The sequence below is a fragment of the Xyrauchen texanus genome, chromosome 8 (genome assembly GCF_025860055.1).
Source record: "Xyrauchen texanus isolate HMW12.3.18 chromosome 8, RBS_HiC_50CHRs, whole genome shotgun sequence".
Classification (NCBI taxonomy): domain Eukaryota; kingdom Metazoa; phylum Chordata; class Actinopteri; order Cypriniformes; family Catostomidae; genus Xyrauchen; species Xyrauchen texanus.
The window spans coordinates 28919542-28932374 of NC_068283.1; the positions used below are offsets into that span (position 1 = coordinate 28919542).

The 12833-nt window shown below is 38.1% G+C and overlaps 1 protein-coding gene across 6 annotated transcripts in view; it reads right to left on the reverse strand.

The window, feature by feature from the left end:
• Window positions 1–12833, reverse strand: part of LOC127647275 (neuronal-specific septin-3-like) — a 134272-nt gene that overhangs the window by 8119 nt on the left and 113320 nt on the right. For all 6 annotated transcript variants that reach the window (XM_052131424.1, XM_052131423.1, XM_052131425.1 and 3 more), the window contains 5 exons: window positions 12463–12717; window positions 8523–8651; window positions 3457–3538; window positions 2256–2393; window positions 1230–1347 (listed from right to left, as the gene is read on the reverse strand). In XM_052131424.1, the coding sequence (XP_051987384.1) occupies window positions 1230–1347; window positions 2256–2393; window positions 3457–3538; window positions 8523–8651; window positions 12463–12717 (722 nt within the window). The remainder of the gene's footprint in view (window positions 1–1229; window positions 1348–2255; window positions 2394–3456; window positions 3539–8522; window positions 8652–12462; window positions 12718–12833) is intronic.

Genomic DNA, 12833 nt, shown 5'->3' on the forward strand with positions numbered 1-12833 from the left:
TATCTCTTTTTTCTTAAAATCCTTACAAAATCCTTACAGAATTTTGTTATTTTTATGGGTAAAATTATACAATGAGGTTCTATTTGTTAACATTAGTAAATACCTAAGGTATAATGACCTAACAATATACAATATATTTTCATTTATTATTCAATTATTATTCATTTGTGAAAATAAAATTGTTCATTGTTAGTTCATGTTAGTTCAAAATGCATTAACTAGTACTAACATTTACAACATATAATGAAAAAAAATATTGTGTAAAAATAGTGTTCATTGTTAGTTCATGTTAAATAATGTAGCTAATCTCCTGGTTACTTTCATAACCTCCTTTCACTGACGGAGGGAATGAGACATTGTGTCGATGTAGTGACACTAGGAGCCCTAAACACCTCTGATCTTTGAGAAAAGGCCAATGGGAATTGGCGAGTAGAATTTGCATACCACTCCCCCAGACATACAGGTATAAAAGGAGCTGGTTCGCAACCACTAATTCTGGTTTTGTGCTGAGGAGCCAAGACAGGGTCCCAGCCATTTCAGCAGGTTGTTCAGTGTAGTGGCAGGAGGGACACGGAGCGGAACGGAGGTTACGAAAGTAACCAGGATGTTCCCTATCTGTCACTCACACAACGTTTTGTTGATGAAAATTCCACTCGCCAATTCCCATTGGCCTTTTCTCAAAGATCAGAGGTGTTTGGGGTTCCCAAGGGTGACAGATAGGAAACAAATGCTAATGAATACAGCCTTATTGTATGTTACCAATTTGTTTAAAGCAAGAAAAAAATGGCCAATGGAGTAAGAAAATTATTTTTAATTCAAGATATGCAAATATTAAACATATTATTAATGTATAGCTTTGCCAATATATTTACCTTGTTACAAGGATGTTTCGATATTTTTACTGGAAAACAAGACAAAAATATATATTTTTTTTTTTGCAGCGCACAAGCAAAGAGGCCTTTGGAGATTTTAATGGTATGTGTAGTTCTCCCTTGCTCCATTTAGTGCAGCTTTTTAATCCATTCCATTTTATTTTCACAGCTAAAATGTGAATTTTGAAAAATTCCAGTATTTACAGCAGCAGGTCATCCATATTCATGACCTCAATTATGTCAAGTACTGAATATGTATGTGTGGACAAGCAATATAGAGGACTGATCTGATTGTGAGTGAATATAATAAGCTGGAGTAAAGTTGTTGTGCACGGGTGTTGATGACGCACAGCTCACCCTCTGTTTGAACTCTAGCCGTTCCTCTAGAGTGAGTGTGTCTGCTTTGGCGATTACAGGGACGATGCTCACTATCTTCCCAAGTCTCCTCATAAACTCCACATCTATGGGGCGTAACCTGCAGAAGAGCAAGATGGATTATTACTAGTCCTTTACTTTATTTTTCCATTTGATTTACATGTAGCTTGCTGTCTTTGTAAATTCATGCTGTCAAAAGTCTGAAACAACATAAAAAAGCTTTGATTTTTTTATTATGTAATCCTGAGAAGAAAAAATAAAATAAAATTTTTAACACATTTTGAACATTGAAAAGTAGTTTTATAAATAAAAAAATCAATCTTTAAAATTCTACACAATTTATTGGTCACTAATCAAATATTGTCTATGTTAACGCCATTAACTCCTTGCCAGGGCATACTGTCAATAAAGGAAAAAGTTAATATACCAAATAGTACGAAATTCTGAAATTCATGTGATTGGTTTAATTAAACTTTTTACCCATATTTTTATGCTAATAATATAATTGATAAAAAAAATATATAATATAATATAATACAATTTCACTACTGGTTTCAGACTTTTGAACCACACAGTATTTGTTAACAGCTAAACAACGGCCACAATTTTTTCAAATGTAATAATCATAAAGCAATGAAAGGCACTTGGTGTCTTTCTAGAAGCCGTTCAGTCCTGTCCATAGCATTTTCTGTATAAAATGCAGACATTAAATAACTGACTTTTAAAATCAGTTGGTCCTTATATTAGTTTGATAAAGTCTGTTACTACACGGACAAACAGTTTCAGAGCCTGGGCTGTTTTCGTTGAGTGGATGTACCTTATGCTTTGTAGGCAGAGCCAGGATGTCACTGGTTCAAAATCGTTACAGATTCCTGAGATTCTTGAATCAAGCCATTTGTACAATATAAAATTAACGTGACAGAACCACAACACGTTGGTATTAAGCAGCATTGTAACACATCTGGCGAGGTATGAAGCATGTGATGCGCGCAGGAAATAAACACACACCAGTGTCCGGTGGCTGGCAGGAAGTAGACGCAGCAGTGAACACGAGTGTCAGGGATTCTTCTCTTCCTGTTGATATTCAGCTCCTCCTTCAGGTATTTATCATACTGTTCATCAACATATTTTACAATGGGCTCCCAGCTAAGAAAAAAGGCATGTAGAAGGGTTTACATCACAATTAAAACATGCTTATACTTTCCAGCTAACTAGGCAGTTGTTTTTTGTGTAACGAATAGTAACTATTAGTTGAAAAGTTGAAAAGAAAGACAAGAATTCTCAAAGATATCTTGTTGAAAGTACCAGCAAATCACTGCAAACCTTCCCATTTAGGTATAGAAATGTTTTGTTAAGACATGAAGACCATTAAAGCTACATAACATTTTAGTTATTAAATAAAGTATTACTTTGACATCAAAGCCAAGGCCAAAATGCTCTCTGATTTAAAAGAGTCTTTTTATCTCTCATGGCTGTCTCACACTAATACACGTATTGGGTCAAAACCGCCTCTGTTTACTAATGTCTTCCAAAGTATGTGGTACCAGTGTGGATGAGAGGCATAAATGTAGCAAAACTATTTTTTATTTCTTTCTTAATGTTAATTATTTAATTAAAGGAATACAATTAATCATTTTATTAAAATGAATAAAAGTAATTCTTAAGACTCCAGTGTGTAAATCCATATCTTCTGAAGTGATATGATAGGTGTGTGTGAGAAACAGATCAATATTTAAGTCCTTTTTAACTGTAAATCTCCACTTTAACTTTCACTTTCTGGTTCTTTCATATACAGCTACATACTGGTTGGGGCTAGTCAAAAGTGGAGATTGATGGTAAAAAAGGACATAAATATTGATCCATTTCTCACCCACACCTATCATATCACTTCAGAAGACACTGATTTAACCACTGAACTCATATGGTTTATTTTATGCTGCATTTATGTCCTTTTTGGACCTTCTGTGCTCACTTGCATTGTATGGACTAACAGAGCTGAAATATTATTCTAAAAATCTTTATTTACATTCTGCAGAAAAAAGAAGGTCATGCACATCTGGCATGAGGGTGAGGAAATGATGAGAGAATTTTCATTATAGGTTGAACTATCCCTTTAATATCACATTTATATAAATTATTTTATTTATGCACCTTTTGTCTGGGTCTCATTATACGTAAAAAGTCTTAATGTTAGTAATACTGTTCTCACCAGTTCCCATTGTTGATTTGGTCTCCAAATCCAGGTGTGTCAATCACTGTCAGCTTCATCTTCACCCCTTTCTCCTCAATGACTATAAAAAATAACATGACAAAAGATGACAAGATTGAGAGAAGAAAAAGTGAAAGAAAGAGATTGACAAGAACTTTTCCACATGGGAAATGTATTTTTGTAGCAGAGGTCGATGCAGATTAGTTGAGGAGGGTTTAAGGGTTTTGTCTTTTATCAGCAACCCCAATTCTCATGAACTAATAATTTAAAGTCATACGCTGAAGACCCTGAGCCTTTCTTTGAATCTCTATCTCTGATATATTGTTGCACGAATGCAATGTCCAATGTAAAGTCAGTCTGCAAGAAAAGTCTAATAAGCTGTCTGTGCAAGCAGGGACCCCTTCTTTACCAATAATGTAGTTTATGGCTTTAAGAATGCTATTACGGTATTAATAGCTATTATTGTGATGATTAGCGGTATGACGATGATATCGTTGTTGTTTTAATGGCCGATCCCAGTATATAGATAACAGGGTGGAGGATAGCTATTATAATGCTTATATTAATAAATATATAGGCTAAATACATAGGGGCAAGCTGTCAAAATTTTTCCTCCAGTTAATATTTCTCACTCAGGAATTGTTGTATTTTTTAAAGAAAATTCCAACATAGTCAAACACCTTGAAGTCTAGGGCACAGAAAATGCCTTTAAACATTTCCAACAATATTGCAAGCAAATATAAATGCAGTTCATTCATTGAACAAACATAGCGGGGCATGTTTTCACACTCTATGGGGTAAGTTGTCACAATGCAACTTGTCACAAATCCAGTGTCATAGGCTTCATGTGAACACTGGGGAGTTCCCCTGTCACCTAAGTACCATCACCAGCCAAACTAAATCTACAGCTCTCTTTACATTTGCACCAGCAATAAACATCCTATTATACACTTTTCAGCAAAATCTGCCCCGATAAAAATTAGACAACATGCCTTGACCTGACTTTCATGAAAAATAGTCCAAAGGACACATTTACATTTTTGGTACAAATCTAGTTGATCCTTGACTTAATGTATGAAAGTGTGATTTGATTACGTTTCATTGTTTACCCAAGAGACATAAAAAAAATAAAAGTAGTGAAAATGTACTTTTGATGGTAAAATTAACAAAAATTATTTTTTGAAGTACAGTAGGTGTCTGAAACCAACATCTTATCTTATCAAATCTTATCATTACTGAGGCCCTTGTGACAACTTCCTTGTGTGAAAACTGGCCCCGATGACCATTTTAACACAATATCATGATAGTAAATAAGATGGAATTGCAGTACTGAACTGATATGTTTCTCAACATTTACTCAAAATAATTTTTGAAAAATAAAACTGAACATTATTCATTCATATGGCTATATACAAGTCTATCTCTAATGATGATGGTCAAAGATGATGGTGAATCATTAGCAAAAGAGAATAGCAGTTTTTAAATTGGTGGCCAAATGATTTAAATCCTTGATCAGCTAAACGAAACACATATGCTTCTCTTGGCGTGACTCACAACAAAGTAGTTCTCAGTTTCTCTTATTTTCTCCCACCCAGAGAGTACACAACTGAATAGTAGCATTCAGCAGCCCTCACTCCATTTTTTTGCACTGTAAAGTCTTTGAAAGAACGGGTGATTGTGTAACACCCATCTCCCCTGGCAGTCAATCTGCAGGACAGCCTTTTTCACTGGTTATGAGGGCCACTGGGCTGCTTTGTACTGTGCGGAGGTGTCAGGCACCATGAGACTTTGGTACTCTTTGTTTTCCACAGGCCTGAACTCTATTTGGAAAGCCTGAGCCAAACATTTTGCAAAACTGCTAGGGAACCAAGGAACAGCAAGACATCTGCTAGATGATGTGTCTAAAAATGTTTAAACTGCAGTGGCAATTTAGCAGTTTAGCAGGAACACAAGCAGTGGTTCTTTGTCAGTTTGAAAGTATGTGCTACTTATATACTATAATATACTTAAAGTTCAATGAATACTGGAATTATCCCTAATGAAGAAGAAGCATGTTGCTAGGAGTCAAAAATGTTCATTATTGGCTGAAATCTTTGCTTAGAAAATTGTATTGCTCAGAGGTTGCTCTTTTATAGCTAAGGGAACTTTAGGGAGTTCTCAGTTAAGTTTCTTTCAGGTTTACGTTAGCTGTTTCTCAGATTTATTTCTGCAGAGATAAACTGCAAGAAAGTGTATGGTATATTTAATGTAAAGAATGTGATTGATCATACTAGACTCTCACATGATGGTTCATGCTATATATGAAAAAAAAATAATGTAAATATTTATGCACTATGTCAAGCTCTGCATACTTGCCTTTCTGAAGTCTAACATAAAAAACACAGAGAAACAGGGCACTCATTCAGAGCAATGTTTACGTAAAGCTACGCTGAGAAGTCAGTGAGGGGTGTCTCCTAAACTACGGGATATCTCAGGAAGTCACAAGCCCAACTGACTTATCTTCAATCTTCTTTTGTTAAGAAACAGCACTCCCAGCTTCTCTCAGTCCTTTATTCTCATCTACACTCTCTGTCAACCTACATGTCAAACATCTGTAAACTATTGGGCTATACATTTGAGTGGTCTTTAAGAAATGAGGTTTGGTTATTGTGGTGGGAAAGAAATACAACAGATGCTCTCCACAGAGGTCTGTTACAGCTGGTTAGAAACCTTATACTTACACTGACATCTCATGGCTAAAAACACTTGTGTTGATCTCACACAGAAAACTACCAAAAAGCTCCTGAGACTTGTCATGAGTTACACTGGAGAAATATAACAAAAGTCAACAACTACAAAGCAAAACTTTTAAAGCCATCCCATAGAATTAAAGGAAATAAGAAAACAGTTTCTTGTAAAAAAAAAAAACAGGTTAAATCGACCTTTGGGTAACTGAAGTGAAAGTTGAGATGAAGCCATGCTAATGTGTTACAACATATGCTCTTAGTTTCAAAAACCTGTCAAGGGGAAGTCAGAAACGGAAGAGAGATCAACAAACAGATCTAGGTCTCAAACTTCACCCAAAAGCATAATCAAATGACTCATTTCAAGTCTAGTAGGCAGAAAGCTAAATCCATGGCCAGAGGTTTATCGTTTGTAGCTATAACACCTGTGCAAGACTGTAGCGATAATTAACACAGTAGCCTCGGCTCTGCTGGCTCTAAGTAGGGTCTTGTAATTGGATATTTTTGCACCCATATTCAGAATGGAAGGGTAAAGTTCACCAGTCTTCATACATTTCTGGCACTAAGGCAATTAACATAGCACTCTACGCTAATGACCTAGCCTAGCAAAGGTCTTTGCACATCAATTGACTGACACTTAAAACTACAAGACGAGGCACACTTTTCCAGTATTTGGTAACATCCTGTGATAAGAGTTATTTGATTATGTCCTCTCTATATGTGTGGTGCCAACTGGAAGGTCATTCTATTAAGGCTGCAGATGTGCAGTTAAACCAGATAATATGGGTAACTCCAAACTTTTGACCCAGATGAATGTGGCAGGGGTAATAAGACTACAGTGCAACAGTGTATGCAATTTATTATTTAGTTCCCTTATTGCAGGACTACAGATCTTTTGTACTCTCGCAAAAGGGAGCACTGTGCTTTTCTTGTCCAACAAAGCTGTTTCTAAATTCAACACACATAGGACCAGTGGCAAAAAAGACCCAGCTATGTTGTGTTTTGGTTGCTGGTGTGTTGGTGTCCCAACAAGTTTATGTAACTCACAAGAGCTCTTTTTCAACTAGCTTACCTAAAAAGTCCACCTTTACCAGCAAAGTTTTGTTGGGGACATCATTGCTATGCCGGTCCACCAGAAAACCATCACCAAACCAGCATACATCAGCCTGGACCAGCATGTAAATGTATGCTGGTTTAAGCTGGTGATTTCAGCAAACAAAAGAATAATATTCAATGAGATGTTCTAGTCTGAACTGTTCAGCGGTTTCGTATTCAGAAGTCTCTAGTGTGGCTCTCTCGGGTTTAGGTTGGTTACCACAATCCACTGTTTACCTCACAAGCAACAAAACAAAGTTATCACAGTGAAATATTCCAAAACAAGCCTAGCTTTATCATCAAACAAGCCAAAATCAAAGCAAATTCAACAATTCTAAACAAACGACACATATGCCTTTTTGAACACAAGAAATCAAGCCCCTATTGAGTACTCTAGAGGAAATGTGTGAGACCGAGACAGCACACTGCTCAATCAACCAATTCATTCACTCAGCTGAGCTTGCTTCACTGAAGCCAGGCCTGGTGGATAAATGGTGGCCTCCATTTGAGCAGAAGTCATCTCCTTTCCCATGCGATAAATGCAGCCCTGTGTGCACTCTTCCTCTCTCTTTATCTCTGACAGAGTGCTCATAATGTGTGAGATGAAGATGTGTTATTGATCTAAAATAATCCATCCCCCTCGCAGGCTTTTTAATTTCTCTTTCCTTTCAGAGCACATGCTCTGGGCACTCTAGCCGCGTTCCAATTCAAACACTACAAAACATTAAGCTTTGCCTCCAGCTCCTCCTGTCTAGATGTCACTCTCCTACCATCCTTTCATCCTTTTAAAAAATCACTCGGGCCAACACACTTTGTAACATACGTCAAAACTTATTGATGTGTGATGGTGATGAGGAAATATCTATGAATCATGGTAGCTGTAGTCTTGCTTATTAAGACCTTTGAGAACTTTTGACCTTCTGACTTAAAGCAACAAATGCAGACATAAGTCACAGCAAAAAAAGTCGGCTTCAGGATATCTGGTTAACTTTTGTTTTTCGCAAACAAAACTCTGAATATTTTTCAAACTGAGTATCTTTCAATTACTTGATGGCACTAATCTGGCAAACTTTGATAAATATAGATATTAGTTCAATATAGGCATAAGATGGTTAGTGAACAGTCTATGGGAGGTCCATAGGTGGGTCGTCTGATGGGGAGCACACCGTACAAGAACCATTGCGTAACAGGTAGGACAATGTGCAGGTATCGAACATAGAATGGAGTGTGTGTGTAGGTAAGTCTCACTGTGGCTGACTGATTGCAGGTGGACGGTCTTTGAGATCTTCTCTTCATAATTGGGTGTGCAGGACTTCCGACTGACCTTGGACTTGAAAAGTGTGTTTACAAGCGTCGACTTCCCCAAACCGCTCTGACCTGTCAATGAGAATGAGAATAAATTTAATGACTTTTGTTTGTAAACTGCAGTTAAATTTCGACTAATAGTATATGTAGCAGACCCTGAAAATATTTATTTGTGGAATGACCTTTGCTTAGCATTAGCAGGGGATATAAAACTTTATTACTGCACACAGATAAGATGACACACATAAATTTGAGGTCATAAAGAATCACATGACTACATGCAGCAGGGAGCCCTTGATACTGCAAATCATCAGGGATATAATAGGACACGGTCAAGCTAAGGCAAAGTGCTTTAGTGTCTTATCTGGTCGGTGTCCAAACATACTGACAACTCCACGCCAGGCAGAGCTTTGGGGAGCTTTGCCACTTAATGAGCCTTTCACACTAGTCCTCACGGTGATCTGATCAGAGAGGAAGCTATTACCAGAGAGGGAGCCTTATCAAGACCATCTAAATTCAAACAAATAAGGGTAAATCTATGGGGCCACCTTCACTGCCACAAAGGAGTTGTGCTGTGTTAATGTGAGCCGCTTGGCATTGAGTGTTGATGATGGGCAGTGTTTATTCGGGGGCCACTGTTCAGTTCCCTGTGCACAGGGTAGAGGTTTGGAATGTGCTTAACACTCTCGCAACTCCATTTGTACCTGTTAAGAGGTCCGCCTGCTTCAGGAAGCCGTCAATGGATGAAAGGATTTGACAAAGATAGACGACAGAGTCGAGGAGATCTCGCCCCTCCATCATTGCCCACCTCAGTAGAGGCTTTGATGGATTTACGCCCTGGTCTCTCACCACAGGAGGCGTTGACATCAAATTTATGACAAACCAACAACCTAAGTGCTCACACACACACACACACACACACACACGCACACACTGTGTGCCCTCCTGGACCTCTTTGATTTAATAACTGTCAGTGGAGACATTGGATGAGCCCTGAGCTGGTTTGCAGGTCTGCTGGTCTTTGCTCGTTTAAGCTAGTCTAGCTGGTTTTAACAGGTTTAAGCTGGTTTACCTGGTCTCCCAGCCTGGACAGGTGGGACGGGGGTAAAGAGTAAAGCATGGCTTTTTGAACCTTTCAGTTTAGTCACACATACCATACCTGTTCTATACTGAGGAAAGATGAAATTGATACAGATTGGGTGAAGTCAGGTGCTTGTTGTTGTCATGCATTTGAGTAATGCTGTGTTTTAACAGCTTGTAATTTACCTCAACCACATTCTTGGAAAAGAGCATCCCAAGGGAGGAAAATATGGCCAGGCCATATTCACCAAACTTTTCTTGAAGACAACATAGAGCTTCTTCCATCCAGCTGTATTCCTCACTCACTTTCTCACTGCTAATCCTGATGTGTATATCTCGTTTTCACACAATTCCTCTTCTTCCTGTATCTTGTCAACTTCTTATTCACCCATTATATGCTTGCAAGTACATGTTTCCAAACACACCCTTATGTTCTATGTGTTTCCAAGGCAATAGCAAAATAGAACATGTCCATTTGAACATTCCCACCAAATGCTAAATAAAAAAGGGATTAACCAAAAGTATCCATCACTGGTCATTTCTGGAAAACAAACATCAATCAAACAAGGCTAAGCTGGTTTGCTGGTTTTAGCAGGGGTTTGGGGAACTTGTCAGATTTTTTAGCTGGTCACCCAGTTAATAGACCAGCATGACCATGCTAGGAGACCAGATGAAACAACTGATACAGTTTGGCCATGCTGAAATATCAGTTAGACCAGCTGAAGACAAGATGGCCAGGCTCAAAGACCACTTAGACCAGCTTGGCCAGACTAGGGGGCCATCTTAAACCAGTTAAGACCAGGAAACCATCTTAGGCTGGTTTAAATAGTCTTTCAGCAAGTTTTACAGGGAATGTGACAGTGTGTAGAGAGTGTCACACAGCTCTCTGTCTTCCTCTCTATATTACTACCTCCATTTTCACAGTTTTTCCGTGTGCCATTCCGTCTCATGCATGGTTGACGCATGCACACTACGAAATAAAAAAAAAAACTGAAACTAACTCAAATAAATATAAAAAGTCATAACATTAAAAAAAACTGAAACTAAATAAAAAATATTAACTGAAATAAAAATTACCATAAATATATTTAATTTTAAAATTTACTAAGTATGAAAATATTATTTAAAAGACTAATTGAAAAAAAAAAACAGGTAAATAAAATGTGTTTAATATAATTATATATATATATATATATATATATCGTAATTTCCGGACCATAAGCCGCAACTTTTTTCCCACGCTTTGAACCTCGTGGCTTAAACAACGACGCGGCTAATATATGGATTTTTCCCGCTTTCAAATTTTATTAAAAAAAAAAAAAAACATACTGTGACGTGCTCAGTTTTTTGGCAGCATGAAGCTTTCATTAGACCAATGAAATTGCCGAACGGGTTAAGGTCAAACAACTTTTTTGTTTACTGTTTAGATTAAATCGAGCGCGCTCAAACTTCCCATCATTCTGATTACGGTAGTCATTTTGTCACCCTCAAGACACGGAGAAATGCAAATGATGCCGCTTTCAAGTTGAAGGCGATTGATCTGGCTGTTGGAAAAGAACATAGAGCTGCTGCATGGGAGACGTTGGAAACAGCAGCGTGATGAATTGACTCAGTGCAAAAAGACAATTATAGCTGAGGCTATTCAACTCCGACACCGAAGGAGATGACTTCAGTGGTTTCATGTGCACAAGAGGAGGAAGATAGTGACCAATGACTTTCTTGCTAGGTTACTGTTCACTGCTAATTTTTTATTTTTTGTTACAAGCCGTGTGTGGCAGTGGGGGCATGGTCAAGCGCCCGTCCGGGAGAGAAAAGCGGTAAGGGCGCTTACACCTGAGCTAATGTCTAACACCTGTGTCTAATTTCAATAAGCGTGGGGAGAGCGGCATAAAAAGGCAGCAGAGAGAGTGACAGACAGACACACGTCAGTCTAGTGTTGGCGCATAGAAGTCCAAGAATTGAGAAACTTTATAAAATTGATTGTAAACATTGCTGTGGCCATTAAAAGCCTTACCTGGAACGTCAAGTGCCCTGCTTCATGTGTCCTTCTTGGGAAAACTGTCACACTGGCACCATTTAAAGCAATGTGCCTTAAAACACCCTCACCCGTGGTAAAATCACTTAAACACATGGCCTTGAGTGGATTATTTGTTTTTTATCATGAATAATAAACTGAATAAACTCTGCTTCCATCAAGTAATATAGTTCATTATTCTAACATTTGGTACCAAACAACATAGCAGCTTAGCACTTCAGTATAGAGTCTGTGGTCTGTGCTTATCTGCATTTTACAATGACTTCGAATATGGCTCAACTAATTAGAATTTAGTGTCAGAACTGACTGTTAAAAATAGTTGAGCTTCAAACTTTCCTTTAACAGTCAAAGGTACCATTTCCCCTTCACCTGCTAGTGTTTCCTGTCATAGGCAACTGTCTTTCTGCCTGTTTCCGCTACTCTAAAATTATTCTGAGCTCAGCGATAGGGACTTTTACACCAACTTTTTACCTGATTTGACACCTAACTAACACCTCAAGTCTGTGCTATTTTTGTCTCTTGGCCAAATCACCCTTATCTGAAGACAGGCCACAAAGCTCATGAGAAAAGAAAGAAGTTCACACTTGGAGCAGAGAAGGTAAAGCCATTTAGACTGAGCTGTTATAAAAGTAGTTTAAAGTTGTAAGGTTCTGAATTGGCTTTGAGAGTTTTGTATTGTTTTAAGGGCTTTATATTCTTCTATTCACATACAAACTAGGTAAGTTCTAAAACTGCACAAAAGTCCAATCTACAACAAGTCAGACTTACCTACAACCATTATATTGAATTCAAAGGCAGCCTTCATGGTTTTGCGTCTCATCTGGTCCAGCACTGCCTCAATGCCGACATATCCAAATAGATCTTTGCCCTTGATAATGCCTTGTGTGTCAGATTCATTGAAGCATGGTGGAGGATGTTCTATCTCCATCTCCCTCTCCTCCAACTCTCTCTCCTCCATGACCTCCTTCTCCTCCTCCATCTGGACAGATGGCTCCAGATCCAAGCCCTGCTCCTGTGTCGTGTCTGCCAAGAGAGAGAGAGACCCAGGAGTTACCATGGTGGGCCTAGACACCATGAAATGGGGGACCAAAAGTATTCATGACTCATCTTGCACTACACAAATTTTGTCCAATCAAAAG